We start from the raw sequence: 23,165 nt of genomic DNA on the forward strand, positions 1-23,165 counted from the left end.
CGAAACGCATGCATTATGGAAAAAACTTAGACCTTTACGTGTTGAAACGTTAGGAGAATGGCCGTGTGTTATTTTACTCGTTATTCAACTTGAGTTAATCTTTGCCACATCGCAAACCTTCGCGCGCGCGTCGCATTCAATTTACATAGCAAACGTAACTCTTTTGTTAGGATACCCGGTATGAACCCGCTCGTTGCACTCGATGGTTATGCGATGCTTTTCCTTTGTACGCCGCGGGGCGCAATTAACCCTTTGTGCCACGTGCATATTCGTATTATGTCAACTGCCTATAGTAAAAACTGTAAAAAACAAATTTGAAAGTCTTTAAGAGTCAATATAACGAGAGATAATTAAGACACGATTAATCCAAACGTGTTAGAGCAAGCATACGGAAATAACACAATACTAATTATAGTTTTATTAGTATCATTTTAATTATAAAGAAAACTATCAAAAAATAAGATTACATTTCAATTCTTTATATAAGCTTGAGAATCAATTCTTTTAAACCTGAAAATTGAGCCAGCTGTCGTCTTTTATGATCTTATTATTTTCTATATTATATACCTCCATGTAGCTATATATATATATATATAAATAGAAAATTTTGAAAATTTATGAAACTAATATTTACTTGTAATTCTCCGGATACACTTTGATATTAGAACCCTTTTATTAATTTCCTCTCCAGCATTCTTAAATTTAAGTCGAATGCGCCATATCTCTCAATAATTTCATGAATAAATAGTGATAAATCTATCTTTTTGATCTGTTATATTTTCTTCTTTTCTCAAATAATAAACTTGAAATTATTTTATCTCCGGATCTCGTATATATTGCAATTTCTATTCAGCATCATCGTTCCATATATTGACGTTGATCAATACGCCGTGAGAGATAAATTGGCGACTAATTATATATAACGACTCACATTTCATAAAACGTCCTATTTATTTGGCCGATTGTCGTTAATTCATTCATTTCGATTCTTTTTCTTGTCGAGCAGCTTTAATTGTTCGAATCGATTCCGACGGCGAGCTGTGCATCGCGCCGCAAATGGCAACTCCGCTCATTGGAATTGCAATGAGCCGTTTATTGCATTACTCCGTCGAAAACGTTGAAAATCGCCGTAGAAAGGCGCGTAAAGATTATTGATAGTAATTTAATTAGGGAATGTAGCGAGGCTCCAAAAGAGAGAGAACTGTCTCTGAAATTTATGTTGAGCATTTTGTGCAGAAAATTGAGTGTTCTTTGAGTATGAATTATTTATTAATAAATGCAAAGCATTAATCTTTTAGATAATTGTAACTATTATCTTAATCACATGGCAATTAATATTGTATTTAATGTATTCACTGGTACTTAAAAGTCTTGTAATATTTTTTTCCTATTTATTGATCTTTTATAGGTATATTTCGTGTAATAAATATAATCTTTGAAAAGTAAATTGAATTATTTTTTATCGATTAAATCATTTAGGCAGATGTGTGTGTTCTGAATTTTGGCCGTGACACGGTTGTGACCGCAGCGCGGGGAGACAAAACGTTAATTGAGTCCAAAATCAATTAAACTCTAAATTGTAATGGGGCGTGTGAGGGAATAATTTACATAGAATTATGAGCCACCATCACATATTGATTTAGATTTGAGCTCAACCATATTTAATACATGCATAATTAGGCGCGTCTTTATTAGAGGATACATTAAAATACATTAGCCAATAAATTCTCTCGTTTTCTTCAAAAGGTCGAGTAAATTGCGCGCATAATGATGAGTAATAAAATTACACGTTTTGGAGTGACTATCGCAATCGCTCTGATATATTTAGTGGCGAAACCACTCTATAAGATTTAGAGAGTATCGATGATATTTATTTCGACGTGCGGGGGTTTGAATTCTCATGTACGGATTCGTCTCTATTATGGAAATTACAGCCCCCGTGCAAATGACGTACCAAATGGCTTACGAAACGAGACGGCGTGTATTGAGTAGAGATCTAATTGCTACCGGTTGGTAATTAGTCATCGTAACATCAAACCGTTTCTATTGATCTCGGTTTCTTCTAATTAAAAGGTCCTAATTAGTAATTTTATCTTTGGGCGGTAGTTTATGAAATTAAATATCTTTCGTGTGTCACGTATTTAGTTGTAAATGTAATTCTCAAATTCCCACTTGATGAGAGCGTATTCAATTTAAAAAGAAAGAATTGAGCAGCCACATCTGGCATTAAATGAGCGACGGGAACTTTAACAATAATCATTAACTGCGTTTGTTGGTAACAGCAGCGACAATTTGTATTTTTTTTGTCTTTCTTTGAAGGCAATAATTAACTAATTAATTCCAGTCTCAGCGTGTAACCGAGAAACCTTTGCAAATCACAGTACATTAATCCTCGGTAACATAGTAGCTATACGATGCGAATCTATTCAGGCGCGTTTTAGACTTTAAGAGAGCACCATTCGTGTAATTGCATTCAGTATTCCATGCAAAAAACTGAAATAATTTTGTTTTCAACAGAAATACATGAAAGCATAAATAGATTTTTAATTAATTAAGGAAACATCATTTTGAAAATTTACACCTCAAAGGTACAACCAGAAATAAAGCTTATATATAAAAATGTTTATTTAATAGTTAAGGGGATCCTCTAAAGTGAAGGCTGAACTTCCTCGACGTCGGTAATGTCAACATTTCTAATCCTGTTTTCTATGTCATATATCTATATCTGTTCTTGTCTAACGAGAGGCATCTGTCCTTGTTTCGATTGCTGCGCCATCTCTCGCTACACGCAATGTCAACCTAAATGTGCTTTTGCACATATAAAAGTTTATTTAAACTAATCTTTTTTTCTAGGCTTTCAATCTTAGATCTAATTGCACGATATTGTTCTTAAATGTTGTCCCTAGGTCATGCCGGTCTAATTTTGTGGATATTTATTGTGGAATTTTTTGTACAAAGCAAATATTGTCGTCACGTATACCAAAAATTAACAAAAATATTAATTTTTTCTTGTTTTCGATATAACGTCGACCACCATGACCTAGATTTTGATGCGTACTTTAATTCTAGACAAGAATTTTGCATTTCTATAAAGCCAATTAAAAGATTAGTGCTAAGAAAAAAAGCCGGTATTACAGACGGCTTTAAGATCCCGTTAATAAGTGAATTTGAATAAAATCACAATTTCACTGATTGTCGAAATATTAGAATACTACATAATTAATACCACACAATTGAACATTGCTATTATTATATATTACAATGTTATCTTTCAAAATTATTCGTGAAATTAGTGTACAATTTACGTTTATAATATATGTATGTATTACAATTTTAATTTCAATTATAAAGAAAACAAAATGTTGCTTTCATGAATCAAGTATCTTTTCTTTTTCAAAATATATCATTATATATTAGACAATTACACTTACATAAATTATATAAATTGCAATTTGTTGCAAAAAATGTTATTGCAAATTACAGGCAAATTACTGTTGAATAATCTAATAATTATATTTATTTACCTTCCAATAGCAATAATTAAATAAAAATATAAACGTACTTTAATTTTATTAGCAATGTTTCCGATTTAACAGAACATAAAAGCTTTGTATCGATTTTCATACATACATCGTGGGCTTATTCTTTCTTATTATATTCTAGTCTACAATTTTTCGTGTCATCGACCTGACTCGTAACGTAAAATTTCGATCGATCATTCTCGCAGCTAATTAATATACGTCACGTCAATAGTTTTGCAACGGTAACCACCGAAACAAATGGATGCAATTAATACGGGAAGTGACAATGCGGGCGCGGCTTTCGCACGTCATTGTCGCTCGCCTCGCACATACGTCGGGGCTGTAGCCGCGATAAGGACGCGTGATAATGCCAATAACATCTGTTAAGGAACAATGTTATCAACAGGAAACTATCTCGGCGGAACGCATGCTCTTTGTGCAAAAATGGAATTACCCCGTCGCGACCAAAGAAGAGCCCGAGGGAGAGAGGGTGACGCAGAATTAGACGCTTCCAACAAGGCACGAGAGATTATTAGATTCGCGATGCTGCTTGCACAGATGCTGCAAAGTTACGGAGGTCTCTCTTATTCGTATCCGCGACGAGAAACAGAGTCGCGCGTCAAACGCGCGGGATATTAACCTTTGTACACGCGGGTATACCTCTGCACGGCATTTTATATATAATTTTTATCTCTCAAATATGAATATCGTAATGTAAAGAAAAAAATAACTTCGAATATTATTTTAAATAATATTATATGTTTCATAATATTATTTAATATAATATTATTATACGTTTATTTATAGCCACTGCATAAAAAAACAGGTGTGATATACGCATGTACAAGCTCTTTTCAGTAAATGATACGACACGCAGCATAAAATTCAGTAACGTCGCTGTGGATATTAAATGGTAATCACGATGAAATAGTATATTACACTACAAGGGCAGAAAGTTTGAGATTCCTGCACTGCGCGCCATCGTGCTCGAGGCGAAGCCTCAAACTTTCTGCCCGTGTAGTGTATACTATTTTTCTTGCTGCCTGGTCGAAAGTACGGAAGAATGACATGTGTGTGTTGAAGATATTGATGCCTGCCCCGACATTTGCGGCACGAGCGAAGCGAGTGCTGCTGGTCGGGGGCAGGCATCAAATCAAATGCATCTATAAATAAAGGTATAAATACACTTTAATTAAAGAAATTGTGTTTATGTTTAGACATGACTATTTATTTGTATCACAATTACAAAACTTATTTTATAACAACTGAGGTTATTATATCTGTTATAGCTTATATATTAATAGTCAACAATTAATAGTAAACAAATTTTTAGGTTATACGAGTGAAAGTAAAAGTAGAGGTTGGGGCGATGTGAATTGGGTTTGTGGTAATATTGTGGTAGGGATCTTGTCATATATTGAGTGCCAGTGCACGCAACTAAGTTTTTACTCCCGCTATTCTAGATGGCGCGCATATAGTTTAACCAAGGCATAAAAATGAGACTTTCTGCCGTGGAACCGGGGCCGAAAGTACGTACTTTCGACCGAGGTAGTAAGAAAAATATATTTGCGCTGCTCTTCGCTTCTCTTCCGCCGCAGTTGATTATTTTTCAGATTTATGTGTAAAAACAGAGGTGTATATTTTTCAGTTTTTCTAGTTTGTACGGTAACGTGATTGCAGATACCGCAAATAAGTTACGCCTCCACCAGCACGGAACTCTCGGACAAAGGCCGGTTCGAGTACTTCAGCAGGGTGGTGCCGCCGGATAATTTTCAGGCGCAGGCAATCGTCGAGGTGATCCATCTGCTTGGATGGAAATATGTTTCCACGGTCGCTGTAGAAGGCGAATACGGTGAGAAGGTAAGTGTAGCCGAATTTGCGAGAAGTGATACAAAATGTAAGAATGATCGTTGTTGACGTTTACTTGCAAGGGGAACGTTTTGAACTGTCCCTCATCTATTTTGACAGGCTTTGAATATGTTGTACAGTAGCGGAAAATAACAGCCATGCACGTATTTTTTTATTGGCTTTGAAGCACGTTAGAAGTTGAAGCAACCCCTCGAAATAAATTCTACATATCAGGTATATTTGATTACAAGTGAATGAAAGAAAAGTTTTAGACAAAAAGGTTACAATATTAAATGATCTCTGTAAGCACATAGGTATTTATATATTTTAACATACTTCCACCCTTTAATGTTATTTTTGCAAAAATATAACATTAAAAAATCTAAATACACATGATTAGGGGAGACCGAGGCGAAGTCGTCACCGGAGCGGAGTCGTCATTGCAATTTTCTCGAAATCTGTATGTTGTATGAACTCGCCATTAATACTGTAAACGCGACTTAGGCCCAGTTCAACAGTGGCCAGTTAGCTTAACTAGTAGTTAACTCTCACTCTCTGTCTCTTTTTAACTCAAAGGTTAGATAGAGACGGAGAGTGACAGTTAACTACTAGTTAAGCTAACTGGCCACTGTTGAACTGGGCCTTATGGTGCCCACGTAACCAACGGAGTTTAGTTAGGTTATGTGCCATGTTGTGATTCTTATCGAGGCAAATGTGTTTTCGGAGGTCAAAAGTAAAATTTTATGCTCGTCGAAAATTTGTAGTATCTTAAATATTCCTCTCCGAATCTCAAAGTAAGTTATTCTAAAGAGTAATGCATGCTGAACACGAATCTAGTGAAGTTTTTTTATTTTCATTGATTTCTAATATTTTATGAGCGACCAAACTTGAAACTTGTGTCCGGGGCAAAGTCGTCACCAAGCCATATCATGGAGGCTTCGGGCGAAAATCAAAGTCAAAGAAGTAGCAGTGGTCGGATTCCGGCGAGAACTTGGATAATATGTGCTGTGTGTGCTCAGAGATAACAGAATAGAGCTGACGAGAAACGTGCGAGCGTAGGGCACATAAGTGTGTGCGTTTTCTTGTAATTATTTTCCGCCATCGTGTTTTTAATTAATGTTTTTATTTTTCTATTAAAAAATAATTAATTAAATGTATCCTATCATTTTTTATAATCGGAATTATGAATTTTTATTTAAAATTCAGTCTGAGAATGGAGTGACGACTCCGCCTCGGCAATTTTGACATTTCAATTTTTGCACCTTTGTCGTTTTATCACTCTATACCAGTTGAACAAAGCGACGTAGACCAAAAACGTCCGTAAAAATTTTGTAGTCAAGGGTTTACTCTTTACAACGGTATACCGCATTTTACTAAAATTATTTGTTTTGTTGTTAAAAATCGGCACCAAAAAAATAACGACGACTTTGCCTCGGTCTCCCCTACTTTTTGTCTAAAACACTTTTTTTATATATTTGACGGTTTCAGAGATATTCACTCGATAATCAGATATATGAAATTTCTTTCGAGGGGTTGTTTCAACCCCTAAACATGCTTTGAAATCAAAAAAGAAAGTACGTGTCTGTCATTTTTCGTTACTCTACAACGTATCCGAAGCCCATCAAACGTTTGGAACTGTCTTTCAGTTCTCTTGTTAGATTCAATTATACGCACATTGTCTGTCTCAAAAAAATATATCCCATAATAACAGCAGAATATGGTATTTTTTGTAAAAAGTCATATGATTTTTTCATTATTGCACTTCGCAAAAATATTTAGCGAAAAAATTATATTAATTATGTATATATTTATGTATGGAAATAATATAAAAATGTTTTTACATTAATTATTAATGATTTTATTAAATGCATATTTGTACGTATCTATTACATATGTTTCTTTTAAAGGATTATAATTGTATGAAAGTACTTTATTTGCCCCTAAGGGGCCTTAATGGGCGTTTTTAAGGAACGTACCCAAACCTTTACAACCTCCTACTGTTCTTCCTTTTCTCACAAAACCATTGGCGTTTTTCAGGAACGTACCCAAACCTTTACAATTGCTCGCGCTTCTTATCCCTGCCTGTCCTCTCTTTCTCGCTCTTTCGCACTCTCGCTCGCTCTCCTGCTCCTCTATCACTTTTCGCTTAATCGCTCTTATATTTATATCTTATATCTAACTCTTAATTCTAACTTATTTCTAAAGTTGGACTTTCGTTTCCTTTGCTTTCTTCCTTTCATATTTTCTCTCATACGTCTCAGTCACACTGCTCTCTTATCCTCACTTTCCTTCTCCTCCCTCCCTCTTGTCGCATTTTCTCTATCGCTTTCATCTATTCTTCTCCCTCTCCCCCCTCTCCTAGTAAATTCTCCACCACATCCTGCCACCCCTCTCTATCCCATTTCTCCCATCTCGTACATTCCTCCCATATGTGTTCCCAAGTTTCTTCCTCCCTCTCGCATATCCTACATCTTCTATTCTTCTCTTTTTCCCAATGCAGTCCTTCCCTAATTTAATTACCGAGTCTGAACCTCGCGACCCTACTCCACCTTTCTTCCTCCCAGTTTTCCTCTAAGTATCCTGGAATCCCGTCCTTCCTTATAAATTTATACCACCGGTTGTATTTCGAGTCTACGATCTTTACCATCCTTTCTTGTTTTTGCTTCGCCTTCTCTCTGCTCTCCAGATTTTTAACTTCTAACTCTTCCCCCTCTTCAACTCTCACCCCCAGCTCTTCCAGATAACTTTTTCTTTCTTGTTCCCACTTTCCTATTATCTTCCCCTTCTTCCATCTCTCTTCCATTTCCTCAAGGCATTTTCTCGCTATTCCCCCTCCGTTACCTTCCTCTAATTTTTTTTGAATTTCCAAGCTCTCTTGCTTGCTCTGCCTCTCATCTTCTTTCTCTCCACTTCATCTCTCACCATATATTCGGGTATCCTCCAGTTTAGCCCAAATATCCATCTGATACATCTCTCATATATACTTTCTACCTCCACCCTTTCCTTCCACCCCCACACTTCTGCCCCGTATCCCATCACTGTCCATATCAGAGTATCATACAACCAGATCCTTCTTCTCCAGTCCTTTTTCCACATTCTTTTCCCTATCCCCCACACTTCCCTCATTACTCTCGCCGCCTTCCTTCTTCTCTCTCTGATATGCGCCTCTTGTCCCCCATTTTTCTTCAGCGTATATCCAAGATATTTAAATTCCTTAACTTTTTCTAGTTTCTTTTCTTTCCATCTTCAATCATACTTTCTCTTTCTTTCTCCTCCCTTTCTGAATTTCATTATTTTTGATTTCTCTATGCTCAATATTAGTCCCTTCTGGTCCAGGTATCCCTCTAGCCTGGTTATCATCGATCTCATGTCCTGTTCTTCTTCTGCCATCAGTGCTATATCATCCGCATACATTAACGTGTAACTCTTTCCCCTCTCAGCTTCACACCTCCCCATCCTCCTTTCTTCATGTAATTTTTCAAGTCCGCGATCAATATGTTAAAAAGTATCGGGCTCAATGGGCACCCTTGTCTCACGTCCTTCGCCATCCAGAATGCACCTCCACACTCTCTTCCTATTCTTACCCTACTTTTCGTTTCTCTCAATACCTCTTTAACCCTGTCTATTAAACCCTCTGCCTCACTCCTCTCTCTATCATCGCCCTAATTAGTACTTCCTTGTCCACTGAGTCGAATGCCGTCTTCAAATCTATGAAAAATACTGTCATTTTTCTTTTCTCCTTATCCAATTGTCTATTTACCAGATAACTCAGCGCAAATATCTGGTCCATCGTCCCCATCTGAGGGATTATAATTGAATATTGCAATAATCACACACACAGTAAATTCTTCACATACGTATTTTACATGTTTCAAATTACGATTAAACTACCAAAATTTGTAATTTCCAGTTATTGCAATGTCATTTTTTGATTATTAAATATAGTTCTACTAAATCATGCTTAGGCACAAATTATGTTTAAAATCTGCTATTATACCACTAATTGATAAAAATGAGATATTCACGTATAATATAACATTTAATTGCATCCTTTCGTAAAATTGCGACGTACAATAACGTTAATGCTACGTTAAAAATAACAGTTATTATAACAATGATAATTATGATATGAGATTGTTATGTGCGACCGCGTTAACAAGCGAAGATGAAACTAATTGCGCTATCAAGCGAGAAAATTTGATGCTAAAACGCTATCCGCCGCTTAAATTAGGCGATTAGTATGCGGCGGAGATTCCGCGTAAAGAGATTTACCGGAGTAATCCAATCTTACAAAAATTGCAGAAAGCAAAACTTTTTTTGGTCAGTATCCACGCTTCTTGAATTTTTTGCTCCTTAATTGCAAACTTTGTGGAAGAAATTAGTTAGGATCTATAAGATCTTAGCTAGAAAGATAAAGAAAAAAATATGAATACGAGGGTCTTATTTTATTATCTTTCCATAAATATAAATTAATACTTAAAAAATTAAAAGCGTGGGAAGTAAAATTTTCTGAATTTAATATATTGAAAAGCTAAAAGTACAGATTTTTAGATTTTTTACACCAGATAATTTTAAATGGTCAAATTTGTTTTTAATTAATCGCCAATTATTAGTGGTCTATTTTATTACGAGTTTGAATAGACGCGTTTCTCCTTGTAATTGAAATTCCAATATTGTTCGATATTATTACCACGTAATGAACGAACGAGCAAATATAAAATAATTCAAGGGGCAAGGGGGGTGCGATAACTCGTTAACCAGCAATACCCATAATTTCTCCTGCGTTGAGGAACGCTACACAAGAATATATATATTCATATTCGCCACGAACATTGATCGAGGTACGATTTTATGGCCCAATTATGCTAGTGAAATTGCCACCTTATGACGATTATGCTCGCGACAATGGTGTCTTCCGTGTCTCGGAACGTAGAAATTTGCCGACGCGACGTTTGTGAATTTCCGCTCTTACGCTGCGCGCACGCGCTCTCGGAATGACTCCAGACGGTATGATAGTAATTGCATTCCGAGCAATTAAACCGGTATCAGTGATCAGCCTAATTAATCATTATCAGGTACCATAATAGCTCGGCAATTACTTCAGCGTGAGTTAGTTTACTATGTTGATCTCGTTTCGAAATATCGAAGCCGCATAATTGTCAATCTATGAATGTGAAGTAAATTACAGCACAGTAAATTAAGTGACGTATTAACAGGCTATTTTACATAAAAGGATATATTTGTCTATATTTTAAACAATATACTATGTCGTTAAAATTGATATACCGAAGAAAAGGACTTCAATTTTGGCGAAATTCGCGGTTGTGTCAAGTATATAAGTACAGGAAAAATTAAAGTTTATAATATAACGAAATAAATAATTAAAATTTATAATAATCGGCAATGAATGCGCGGCCTTTCGGACGAAAATACGAAAAGAAAAATACATGAAACCGCTAAAACACAAAATACGATCTCACTACGATACCTAGTAGTCAAAGAGATAATGAGACGCCTACATTTCCTTCTAGCTTTTAAGCTGAAATTTATGAGTCGTTTCTTTCGCTAAATGTTGGGCGCACAGCACGGCTGCGGCTGTTGCAAATGCGGTGCATATTTAAACGAGCATAAGCTCGCGTAAAACGATTACACCGAATATAGCATCGTTAATGTCCTTACACCGGCGCGGGATATAAAGTGCATAAGACGATTTATCGCAAATTAAAGAACGAGAAGTGCGGCGCGTATCGTACAAATTGGATCTCTTCTTCTCTGAAAATGATCGCGATCAAAGAAAACTTTTTGCAACAATCGCGTGTCCTGTTTCTAACTTCTATTTAAAACTTATTTTGGAATTAATAATAAAACTAATTATTTATACTTGAAAAAATATTTTGTTATTAAATTAAAGAGATTGTCCGGAAATAAAATTGTTCATAATTTTAGGCCATTAGAGACGCAAAATCGTCCTTAGACGCAAATACGTATAATGTGGCTCGTAATACACTGGAGATGTCTAAAAAAAGATCGGAATCGCGTAGAAATAGAAAGGAATAAGGTCAAGTGCGACCAATTGTTGAGGAAAGCGAGCTTTGTTAAGAAAATCAGCCAATAAGACAACATCTTGTCATAATCAATCTTTTTCTTTATAGTACGCCAAATAAACCCGCAATGAGAATCAGATTGCATCTTTATATCGATATTTTAATTTTTAATCGCCTTTCCTCGCTTGACTTCTTTCTATTTTTATTATAACTACTTTTCTAAATTTTTCTTCTGTCGCAACATCGAGATTATTTTCACCGGTTCATAGAAACATTAATTGGATCTTTTTGCTTAACTTCGCAATTAATTTGCACGCAATTTTATTTTATTGCACGCACATTGAGGTATATACTGTAAAGTTTCATTTTTCATAAAATGTTTTTATAAAATTAAATTTAATTTGTTTCTTAGGAAAAATATCAAGAGATTAATAATTTTGAGCCACTAAAAATAAAACGGTTTTTGCGAACTTGGAAAATTTACGCCAACACTTTTCGCATAACTGAGTGAATAGTACAGTAAAGTTGATTGTACTTGAATGTATTGTAATTGAACAAGACTTAACTTTAATACAATTGTAACCTTTTATTTCACAGTGGGTGTCGGGAGTCTTACCAATTTCCGCTTTCTAGCTAATCACTCTTACGATAGACGATAAAAGAAACTCTTAATCTTATAGAAAATTAGTTCCTGGTCATTGTCAAAGAAATAAGAGCTTTGCAGGCTCATTTATTGCAATGACGTCGAATAACAGTAGACAGAAATTTGTAAATGAATAAGATACAGTGGGAAATTAATGATTGCTCTAAGATTTATAGTTGTTATCTAATATTTTTTATAAAAATCAAAATATTTAATAAAGTTGAAAAATCGAATGTAAAGATGAGACAATTTTCTTGAATTTTTTTTTAAACTTCTGCAATAGATACGTATAACTAAATTTGTATTAATTTACGAAAAAGATAAATTTAAATAATCGAAAATTTAATTTATTGAATTAAGGAAAAAAATTGTAGGTTAATGCAATATTATAATTAAAAGTTAAATAAGATTTAAATATAAAATGAAGTATAAGAACTAAATGTAAGAACTATAAGCTAATATTTTCAGAACACATTATTAAAAAAGTAACAAAAGGTAGTGATTCCGCATTCAGTCGATTTGGATAATCAGGATTCATGTGATCAACGTACTTTCAATCAAGGTACTGCATTTATTACCATGAAATATTAAAATTTACCCACGATTCGGAATCGTGAAAATGTCGAGAATTATTGAACGGTATATAATTATTGTAGCGCGGGTACGGTGACGATTTTTATTACGCCGTGAAACAGACGCCGATAACACCTGCGGTTGCAGTTCGGTGCGTCCCACATCTTTCTTCGGTCGTCCTTTCTTGTTTCCACCCACCACACGTATACACAGCGGAAATATATCACGAAACATAGGCGCTATCGCGAAGACAGACGAGCCCAGACCCAGATCGACGTATCTATTTGCGTGTATATACCATTCGGCGAGAAATGTGCGAGACAGGCAGAGCTCATCCTGGGTGATTGTCGCGTCGTATCTCGACGCTTCGACAATTGTACATTGGCAACAGCACGGATAGATTATGTCGATAGAGGAAATTTATAATGTTAAGCGTGTTAAATCCAACTAACTAAACCTCTCGATTCTCAATACGATATAACAAAATTTATTTGAATTGTTCGAAATCTAATTTAAGACTGTCAATAATTCAATATCAAATTGTCCCAAATCTCACAGAACTGCACTGCAAATTCTTTTGAATTTAAATTGAATCAGATTTTACATTTAAAATTGATACAATATTGTTTACTTAGCATAAAATGTAAAAAAAAATGAATAAATTGCAAAATAAATTTTTCTTGTAAAAATGTAAAAGACTCTTTGAGAGTGCAGAAACTTACCGCTGCCTTACATTTTCTTCATGCACCACGAACAACAGCCTGCTATACTTAATGGCCGCGATATCTCATACAAATTTCGTGGATTTATCGTCAATGATAAATGAGTATATGTAAATATATGAGCCGGTAGATGCGCCTCAGACATCGTATTTTTCGCCTGTATTCCAATTGTTTGGCAAGAAAACAGACTCGCACGTATACTATCGCTAAAATTCGATTTCTCATCGGATGGACGGGCAATTTATTTGCGGCTGAAACTCTATTTTCAGGGCATCGCCAGTTTCATTGCCCTCTCGTCGGAGTACAACATCTGTGTCGCAGTCAGCGAGAAGATCCTGAGAAACGCCAAGACTGAGGACTTCGATAGAATAATTGAACGGCTGAGCTCGAAGCACAACGCCAGGGGAGTCATAATATTCGTCGACGAGGATAACATAAGGTGAGGGATTAATCTCGAGTACGCCTTTGTTGTATTTAAATAAGGTCGTCACTACATAAAATATATGTGAGGAAAAAGCGCGCGATTGTTGAAATCTGCGTCGCATGAAAAATGCGGTGTGCTCGCGCTTTATTTATTTTCTTTTCCGCATACACAGCAGAAAAATGGAATTACTGGACTGCGAGAGAAATGATTTTTTTTACTTTTTCTACCGTTGCGTTCTATATTGGGAGAAACGTTCTCAAACATCGAACAAATTATAGTTTTTGTGTAACTTATTTTTACTATAGTAAAAACGTTATATATAACGTTCCCGCAGTACTCGTTAAATTAAGGAAACGCGCATCCGACGCAAAAATTGAGAAAATATAAATATTGAAACGTGTATAATTTTAACGTAAAAACGTATTTTTAATATATATATTTAAATTAAAAAATGCAATCTCTTGTATTAAAAATGCAAACTGCGTTTGACGGTACATTAAAAAACTGTGTTTCACAAAAGCAAGGAAATTGTGGACATGAAGTAAGGAATATTAAACAATAATAAGTAAAACAAGACCGATGTAGTATACAATTAGAGATATTGCCAGTGCTGGATCTTGGTGGTCTAATTATAATAATATTCTGCGAAATTTGTATATTTTAATCTTGAAAGGCTCAAATGATTAAAAATGAAACATATAAAGAACGGCACAATGTATATTTTTTCTAAATTCAGTAAACTGATTTTTTGTCGGTCTTTAAAGCACAGCTCTTTGTTGTCAGTAAATCCACACATTCAAATCGATAATCAATTTTCCTTTTTGATACTAATAATTGGTAATATGAAGAGACACGGTAGTGTCTTGCGCCAAGTACACGCGGAGCGAGACCGACCGTGACTCTTTTACGCGACGCGACGGGTTGCGAGTACTCGAGATGTTGAGATCTCGATAACGAGTGAACGGATCAAGTTCTAAGTAGACTTGATCGATAGCTTGGGGTCCAATTAGGGGAGGGGGGTTTCTCTTATAATATTTCGCTCCGTGCTCTACGAGCGGAGATATTGCGACGCAAAGTCCAAATGTGAAAATTTTTTATTAAGATACTTCTTCTTCTTCTTCTTCTACTTCTAACGCCGACGTTTTATATGATGACGTCATAATCAGAAACGTTACTTTCACTTTTTCGACGCTGGCGGCGTAGGTATCGCCAGTTTCGATATCGCGCGCGTATTTCGAAATTAGGTCGATAGACTTATCGGTCAGGAAGAAGATTTCTATTTAGGTAAATTAGGTATATATATAAATGGGGGGTGCGGGGGGAGCTTTCGGTGGGGCGACACGCAGGGGGCGGCGGGTAACAAAAAAAAAACAAACAAAAAAATCCCAAAATCAAAAAAAAATAACAAAAATAAAAAAACAATAAACAAAAAAACACCAACACAAAAAAACAAAAAAACTCACGGGGGGGTCGGGGCGGGGGGGGGCGGGGGGGGCTGGGGGGCGGTGGTTGGGGGTTGCGGGGGGGGGGGCGGTTTCGGGGGGGGGTTTTGGGGGGGGGGAAAACACCAAAAAAAAACTCTCCCCAAAAAAACCACGTAGAAAACAAACAAAAACAAAAAATTTTTTAAAAAAAAACACAAAAAAAATAAAGAAAACAACAAAAAAAAAAAAACCAAAAAAAAACCAAACCCAAAATCCCGTAGGGATTTTTAAGTCGTTTATAATAAGCTTGAGTTCGAGTCTAGGTATCCCGGGTTCCAATGCGGGTCCAATAGGGCTTCATAGTTTTCGGTGTCCGGGTGTAAAATACGTTAATTTTCGATAACATAACCCGAAAACTAGGACTCACTATCTAGACATCGTCATGGCAACCTGGGACCCTAACATCGCATTAAAACGTATTATTACCCTGGACCCCAAAAAACTGAACGCACTATGTTTTTACAGAGAAAGGGGGGTTACAGTTATTTTTTTAAAAAACAACAAAATTTAAATTGTTGTTTTCTTTAAAAATATCCGTAACACTTTTACTTCATCCTTGATTATTTTTTAAAATTTAAGAAAAAAAAAAAAAAAAAAAAAAAAAAAAAGAGGGAAAAAAAGGGGGAAGAAAAAAATTTTTAAAAAAAAAAGGAAAAAAAAAGGGAAGACACCCAAAGAGGTAAGGGGTTTTTGCCCCCTTTTTTTTTCCCCCCCCTTTGGGGGGTTTTCCCTTCTTTCCCCCCTTTTCCCCCCTTTTTAAAAAATGCGTTTTCTCTTTGCTCCCTTCCATTCCTTTTTGGTTGCCCCCCCCGTCGCTTTGTTTAAAGCTTGTGGGTTTTTTGCTTCCAAAATTTAAAATGCGCATTAAAATGTTATTAACAATATTATTAACAAAAAACGCGATTTTTTTTTATTTTTTCTCAAATATCTCGAAAACTAAGCAAGATAGGGTAACTAAACTATACGTACTTTTTTTGTAGAGCGTAAATTATCTACAATAATGATCCTGAAAAAACATTTATCGTCAAAGTCAGTCGTAAAGATTGCACGCGCCGTCAAAGTCCGAGACTCGGATCTCGAAAACCCTCGATTTCATCGGTTTTTGATGTTGCGTCGGTGATTTTTGTCAGTCATTTAAAATGGAATTAAAAATTCCCAAAAAATCACACATCATCTGAGAACTACAAAGAATACTTTTCAGGGTGTAACCGATTTTTTAGACCCTTTTTCTTTAGTTTGTAGCTATGTAAGCAAAAAATTTTGATTTTTTGGACTACTCTTAGTTTTTCGCTGTTTTCAGACCTTAGAATTTATTTGAGACGAATTTTATCGTATGCATCTTGTTGTGGACAAAATTTGCAACAAAAAAGAACCCTTGTATTTTCTTTGTACGACGAACGCTGATTTTTTTATTAACGCGCAAAGTTATCTAATATTGCGCATAGGTCGGATAACGCTTGTTTTACACTAATTATTTTTTATTAAAATTTACGTAATTTTTCGCATTATTATTGAACCATATTGCAAAGCCGTTTTCAACACATTCTCTCATGTTTACTTATTTATTAACAAATTGTTTATTTAAAAATTAGGTAAATATGCATATTAGGTCAAACCTCACCGATGACCTTGACCTTGACATATGTTGTCAAGGTCACCCTCCTGAGTGACCTTCAGAAGGTTTTAGCCGGCGGTCATTGTTTATTAAAAAGTTATAAACAAAAAAAGTTTGAAAAATATAGCAGATATTTTGAGTATTGGAAGGCATAAATGACTAATATTACGTTTTTTTTTTAAGCAGAGAATACTTTATTTCGCGAGAAAGTCGCTGCTTTACCAAAACACAACATTTAAAGTAGTAAATTGTTGATAAATTGAAGTCTTTTTGTTAAAGCAGAGAATACTTACATGGGTTAGATGACGCGCTTTAAACAGTTGAATACTTTTAAAGCGCGTCATCTAACCCATGTGGCATCTCGCATATTAACTTTCCACGCATGAAAAGTTCACGCATACACTTTCCACGCGAACCGAGGTTCACGCACACCCCCCCGTGCTTTCGTGGGAGGTGCGGTAGCCCCGAAATAGTTCACGCATACACTTTCTACGCGAACCGAGGTTCACGCACACCCCCCCCCTCTGCTTTCGGGGGGGTATATATGTTTTTACATGCAGTTTATTACTTTTGTGAAATACACATTTGCATACTTAAAATTTTGCGTATTTTGTCCAAGTGTATGCGTGAACTATTTCGGGACTACCGCACCTCCCCCGAAAGCAGAGGGGGGGGTGCGTGAACCTCGGTTCGCGTAGAAAGTGTATGCGTGAACTATTTCGGGATTACCGCACCTCCCCCGAAAGCAGGGAAAGGTGTGCGTAAACCTCGGTTTGCGTGAAAATTGTATGCGTGAACTATTTCGACATATACAATTAGTTATTTATGCTTTCCAATACTCAAAATAGCTGCTATATTTTTGAAACATTTTTTGTTTATAACTTTTTAATAAACATGACCGCCGGCTAAAACCTTCTGAAGGTCACTCAGGAGGGTGACCTTGACAACATATGTCAAGGTCAAGGTCATCGGTGAGGTTTGACCTAATATGCATATTTACCAAAAATTATTATAAACAATTAGAAAAACGTGTTATAATCGTTGTACTCGTCGTCTCATATCAACTCGAAAAATGTTTTTAAAGAATTTATTCATATTATTTATAACATTTTTATTCAAACATACAGGCAGTGCATCTTTTGACAATTTTCCACACCACCTCTGAGGTAAAGTCAATGGTGCGTTTTTTTCCTTAAAACCCCCCCCCCCCCCCGAATTTACTGAAAAACGTACGACTTTTTGACGATCTTGAGGCAAATGTTAATATTCATCACATATATAGAAAGAACATATATTCAATGCTTGTGGATTAGGCCTACAGGGAAAACCACAAAAAACGCACCATTGGCTCAGAGATGGTGCGAAAAATAGTCAAAAGATGCAGTGCATCTTTGAATAAATGTTATAAATAACATGAATAAATTTTTTAAAAACATTTTTTGAGTTAAAATAAGGACGAGTACAACAAATATAACATGTTTTTCTAATTGTTTATAATAATTTTTAAATAAACAATTTGTTAATAAATAAGTAAACATGAGAGAATGTGTTGAAAACGGCTTTGCAATATGGTTTAATAATAATGCAAAAATTACGTGAATTTTAATAAAAATAATTATTTTAGTGTAAAACAAGCGTTATCCGACCTGTACGCAATATTGGATAACTTTGCGCGTCAATAAAAAAAATCAGCGTTTGTCGTACGAAAAAAATACAAGGGTCCTTTTTGTTGCAAATTTCGTCCACAACAAGATGCATACGATAAAAATCGTCTCAAATACATTCTAAAGCCTGAAAACAGCGAAAAACTAAGAGTAGTTCAAAAAATCAAAATTTTTTGCTTACATAGCTACAAACTAAAGAAAAAAGGTCTAAAAAATTGGTTACACCCTGAAAAGTATTCTTTGTAGTTCTCAGATGATGTGTGATTTTTTGGGAATTTTTAATTCTATTTTAAATGACTGAAAAAAATCACCGACGCAACATCAAAAACCGATAAAATCGAGGGTTTTCGAGATCCGAGTCTCGGACTTTGACGGCGCGTGCAAGCTATACGACTGACTTGACGATAAATGTTGTTCAGATCATTATTGTAGATAATTTTACTCTCTACAAAAAAGGTACGTATAGTTAGTTATCCTATCTTGCTTAGTTTTCGAGATATTTGAGAATTATTTATTTAAAATTTCGAGGTCTAGCAGCGCCAAGTTTTTTTACAAGAAAAATTTATGTATTTTAATAAAATACTTTTATTTTGTACTGTTACCTTTGTAATTCTTTGTGACCACTAAAAAATACACATGTAAACTTTGTATTTAAATATCTTGTATTCCCTTGTCTCTATAATTGGCGCTGTAATTTAAAGAGATATCATTTCTTTTTTGTAATTGTAATAGATCACTTGAAGCGCGACTCTTCTTTTTGATAAGGTAACATAATTTTGTGATGTCTTGATAGATCACTTGGGTTATAATTTTTCGGAAATAAAGATACTACTGCTTAGATTTTTTCGAGTTTTTCGAGATATAAAGATTACGTCTACCACTTGTTACTTAAATTTTTTCGAGGTATAATACTACCACTTTCTTTTTTTTTCGACGTAACAACATATAGGTACACTACTATGCGTGAACTTGGCGCCTTTTTTTACTTTTTTTTTTAAGTAATTTTGTACGGATATCACGCCTTTTTGTAGTATTACGCATTTTATAAACAGTATATGTACAGGGTAAAGCTCTATTTGGAGGTATAATACTACCACTTTGTTTTTTTCGAGGTTTGTTTATATACGTCGCCTGTAAAAAGATGTTTTTCCTACTATTAACCGGTTATTGCGATAAATATCACCAATACCTCAATGGTCGAATTGGTAAAAGAATTGGAAAAGGAAATTCAGGTTTAAAGATCTGGCTGGGATAAATATTTTTCGCAATAAATTCTTTACAATAATTTAAGAAGAATGTTTATTAGCGTCATAAAGTTAAATCGAGTATCGATTTAAATATTTGGATTTACTGTTTCAACAAAAAGCTGTGTTTTAAAGACCGACAAAAAATCAGCGCGCAGTTACTTAAAAAATGTATACAAAATTTATAGAATATTATTATATTAAGCTACCAAGATCCAGCCCGGTCCTTAAATGGCAATTTCTTTAATTGATGTAATAATATATAAAGAATGTATAAAGAATATTAATGTAAACTATTATTTTTGAAACAATTAATATCACATTTTATATATGATCGATTTAACTTCGATCATGCATATTTGAGCAGCTACAACGCAGTCGAGCAGCGAAATTTGCCCCAAATTTCTATGTCAAAATCTGGTACATAATGACGTAATATTGGCGAATAACGTGGGACGTGTAATTTCCGATTATCCTAAGATCTAATGCGATATCGGTAGAAACAATATTGAATTAGGAAGTCGGCAGCTGTAATTAGGAACGGGCCGCTCGAACGCACATGCGTTCGCCGCGTTTGTATATGTTCTAAGCTAATTACGACTATAATTAAATATCATGGTGACGACGAAACGTCGCATTACGGCAACGAGCTTTATTCAACTTTTGCGTAATCAACGTGGGAAAACAACTGTGCGAACGGACAAGTGTCGAAACAAAAGATAAAAAAGATTTTAGAATCCTGCGCTACGTGTAGGAACTTTTACGATCCAGCGAAAGAGGGACATTCTACCATTCTAACGCGATTTAATATTATTTTTTTTTCATGTATAATCATTACCAGATTAAACAGATTTCTGTTTTTCCAGAATAATGTTTCTCAAAATAAAATTGTCGAATAAAACTTTGAGATAAAAATCTAACACTCGGATCTGCGTGTTCAGAGACATGAAGCGTTGGATTTTTGAAAACGGTCGTGCATTTCAACGACGACAGTTTTAAAAGCGAATCGGGGCGTAACCGAGCGGACGAGATAAGAGGACGGCGATTAATCTCGCGTTCTATAAAGTCGATAGCTTTTAAAGCTAGACAGAAGATGAACGAAGGCGAGCGTACGACCAATTTGCTCGCGCTGGTAATTCAAAATTTTGGCTATACAATTTGATTAAAAAGAGGAGCACACGGACGTCGTCGTAGCTAAATAATCTATTAAAGTCAGTGCGTTAAAATCGACGTTAAAATCGTGGTGATAATAATGGTTATGATTTGTTACTGGGGTTTTTTTTTACATTTTCATCAATAGTTTTTTTTTCCTTCTTGAAAGTTATAAGTAAAACGTATCATTTTAAAACACAAATTTTCATAAAAAATTTGATAATGTTAACAATAAAAGTATATGATCGTTACTATATTTATATACAATGTTTTTAATACACATGGTTTTATAAAATTCCTTCTATAAACTCCAAGTGATTAATGCATGATCAATTATTTTCTGCGCGATGCGAGCAATTTTGTAATATTTTTAAATAAAATTACGCATTTACTGAATTAAACGGTTTGATCGTTTGGAGAAGTTTTTTAATACAGTCAAAACAAAAACATGAGATTCAAAAACATTTTGTTTATCTTATTTTCCTGGACATAATGATACTCACTCTACGTTTTGCGTCAGTCTCACACAACATCATACAGATGAGAGGCCTTTGGCTGATTGTTAAAATCTTTTTTTATCACATTGACCACTTATGTAAGTTTCAATCTTTCATTCATTTTATTTATATTTTGCCTCTGGTTAGTCATTTTTTTTTTTTTTTTTGTATTTCATATAGTGACCAATGGATCGGTTTACACATCACATTGGACTTATTTTAAACATGGAACTTCAATTTCGCGCTTTTATGAACAACGAAAATTTTTATAACTTTTTATTGATTGTGACTTTTAATTTTTTTTGTAACCACACTGTTAATCACCGTTAACATTTGACTTCTATATTTAAGACTGACAATCAGTCATTTGTTTCTCAATCTCTGTTTCAACATAATGCGTTTGACAAATTAATTTAATTATGACTTTTATGACTTTAATTTTATATTTCTACGTAATTTTTCCTTATTCCTCTTAATGTAATTTTATCGATTTGACTCAGAGCGAAGACTAAGTAAGTTGGAACGTAAACGAATGTTATTTTTATTTAATAAATTTTATATTTAAACCAACATCTATATTTTTGCTTTTACTGCTCGAAAATTGGCTGTGTAATTCATAATTTAGCTTTGATATTATCAAGCGTATGTGTTTAATTTTTATTGTTAAGTAAATATCGTTAATCTTTTACTAAAATCCATTTTAGTGACCCTCTTCCAATTAATGATTACCAAAGCGATGGAATAAATAAAATAAACGAATGTAAAATTAATCGTCGGACGACGACGACATCAACGAAAACCACATTGTTAATCATTCATACGGTAATAGCGACGCGAATGCGTGCCATGGTATATTCGCGCACACGCACGTGCATCGCATTTCATTCGCAATCCCTTATAAGCTATCGTTCAAATCCCGCTGGAAAATTATTCATTATGGAGACAACTGTGACCTAAAGCAGCGCGCAATTGCAAATTTTGATTATAATTACACCGTCACGTCGTTGCGGCGCTTAACACACGCGAACTGAAAATCTATTTTAATAAATTAATAAGCGACAATGATGACGAACGCAATTATTACGATTCGCGACGTTATACAGAAATTTCATTAAGAAATGTCACAGTAAGTATTCTTGCATTTCTATCACAGCACTTCATTACAGAAAAGCGTTCTTTCATTATATTGCATTTTCCAACATACCATACCATACCTATTTAATTCTTTTATCGTCGGTACGCTATTTTATATATTCGGTTAATTGAGCCATTGAGTAGACTGATGTTAGTCATACATTTATATCAGGAATAAAAAAATTTTGTTAAATTCTTAATGCAATTTAGAAAAATCTAGCTAAAATTCTATTTTATCATAATTCTGTTTTTGCAGTCGTAAAAAAAAAGTTGAAAACAAGCTCCTGCTGTAAAAGTGTTTAATATCATGCCAGTAATTAAATATTATACTTGTAAAATTAAGCATTATAAATATCATTAAAAGTATTTTTTTAAAAAATGTACAATATTATAAATAAATATTATTTATTATTACTCACTTATATCGAGACTATAACGAATCATTATACAGCTAAGGAAAATTTCAGAAATATGATGTTTCTCTTCCGTGTCCGTCGGAAATGCACTTAATGTTTCAATTTTTTTTCCTCGGAAAGTCCTCGGTTTTCCTTTCCGATCTATTTGATCATAAAATGTATCTTAACATAGAATGTTATTCGA

The 23,165-nt window shown here is 34.6% G+C and overlaps 1 protein-coding gene across 5 annotated transcripts in view; it reads left to right on the plus strand.

Annotated features, from left to right (window-relative positions):
* Positions 1-23,165, plus strand: part of LOC143902915 (metabotropic glutamate receptor 8) — a 210,577-nt gene that overhangs the window by 116,716 nt on the left and 70,696 nt on the right. For all 5 annotated transcript variants that reach the window (XM_077416164.1, XM_077416166.1, XM_077416165.1 and 2 more), the window contains 2 exons: positions 5,202-5,381; positions 13,621-13,790. In XM_077416164.1, the coding sequence (XP_077272290.1) occupies positions 5,202-5,381; positions 13,621-13,790 (350 nt within the window). The remainder of the gene's footprint in view (positions 1-5,201; positions 5,382-13,620; positions 13,791-23,165) is intronic.

This window comes from Temnothorax americanus, unplaced genomic scaffold, assembly GCF_048541705.1.
Source record: "Temnothorax americanus isolate GAGA-0224 unplaced genomic scaffold, ASM4854170v1 Scaffold42, whole genome shotgun sequence".
NCBI lineage: Eukaryota > Metazoa > Arthropoda > Insecta > Hymenoptera > Formicidae > Temnothorax > Temnothorax americanus.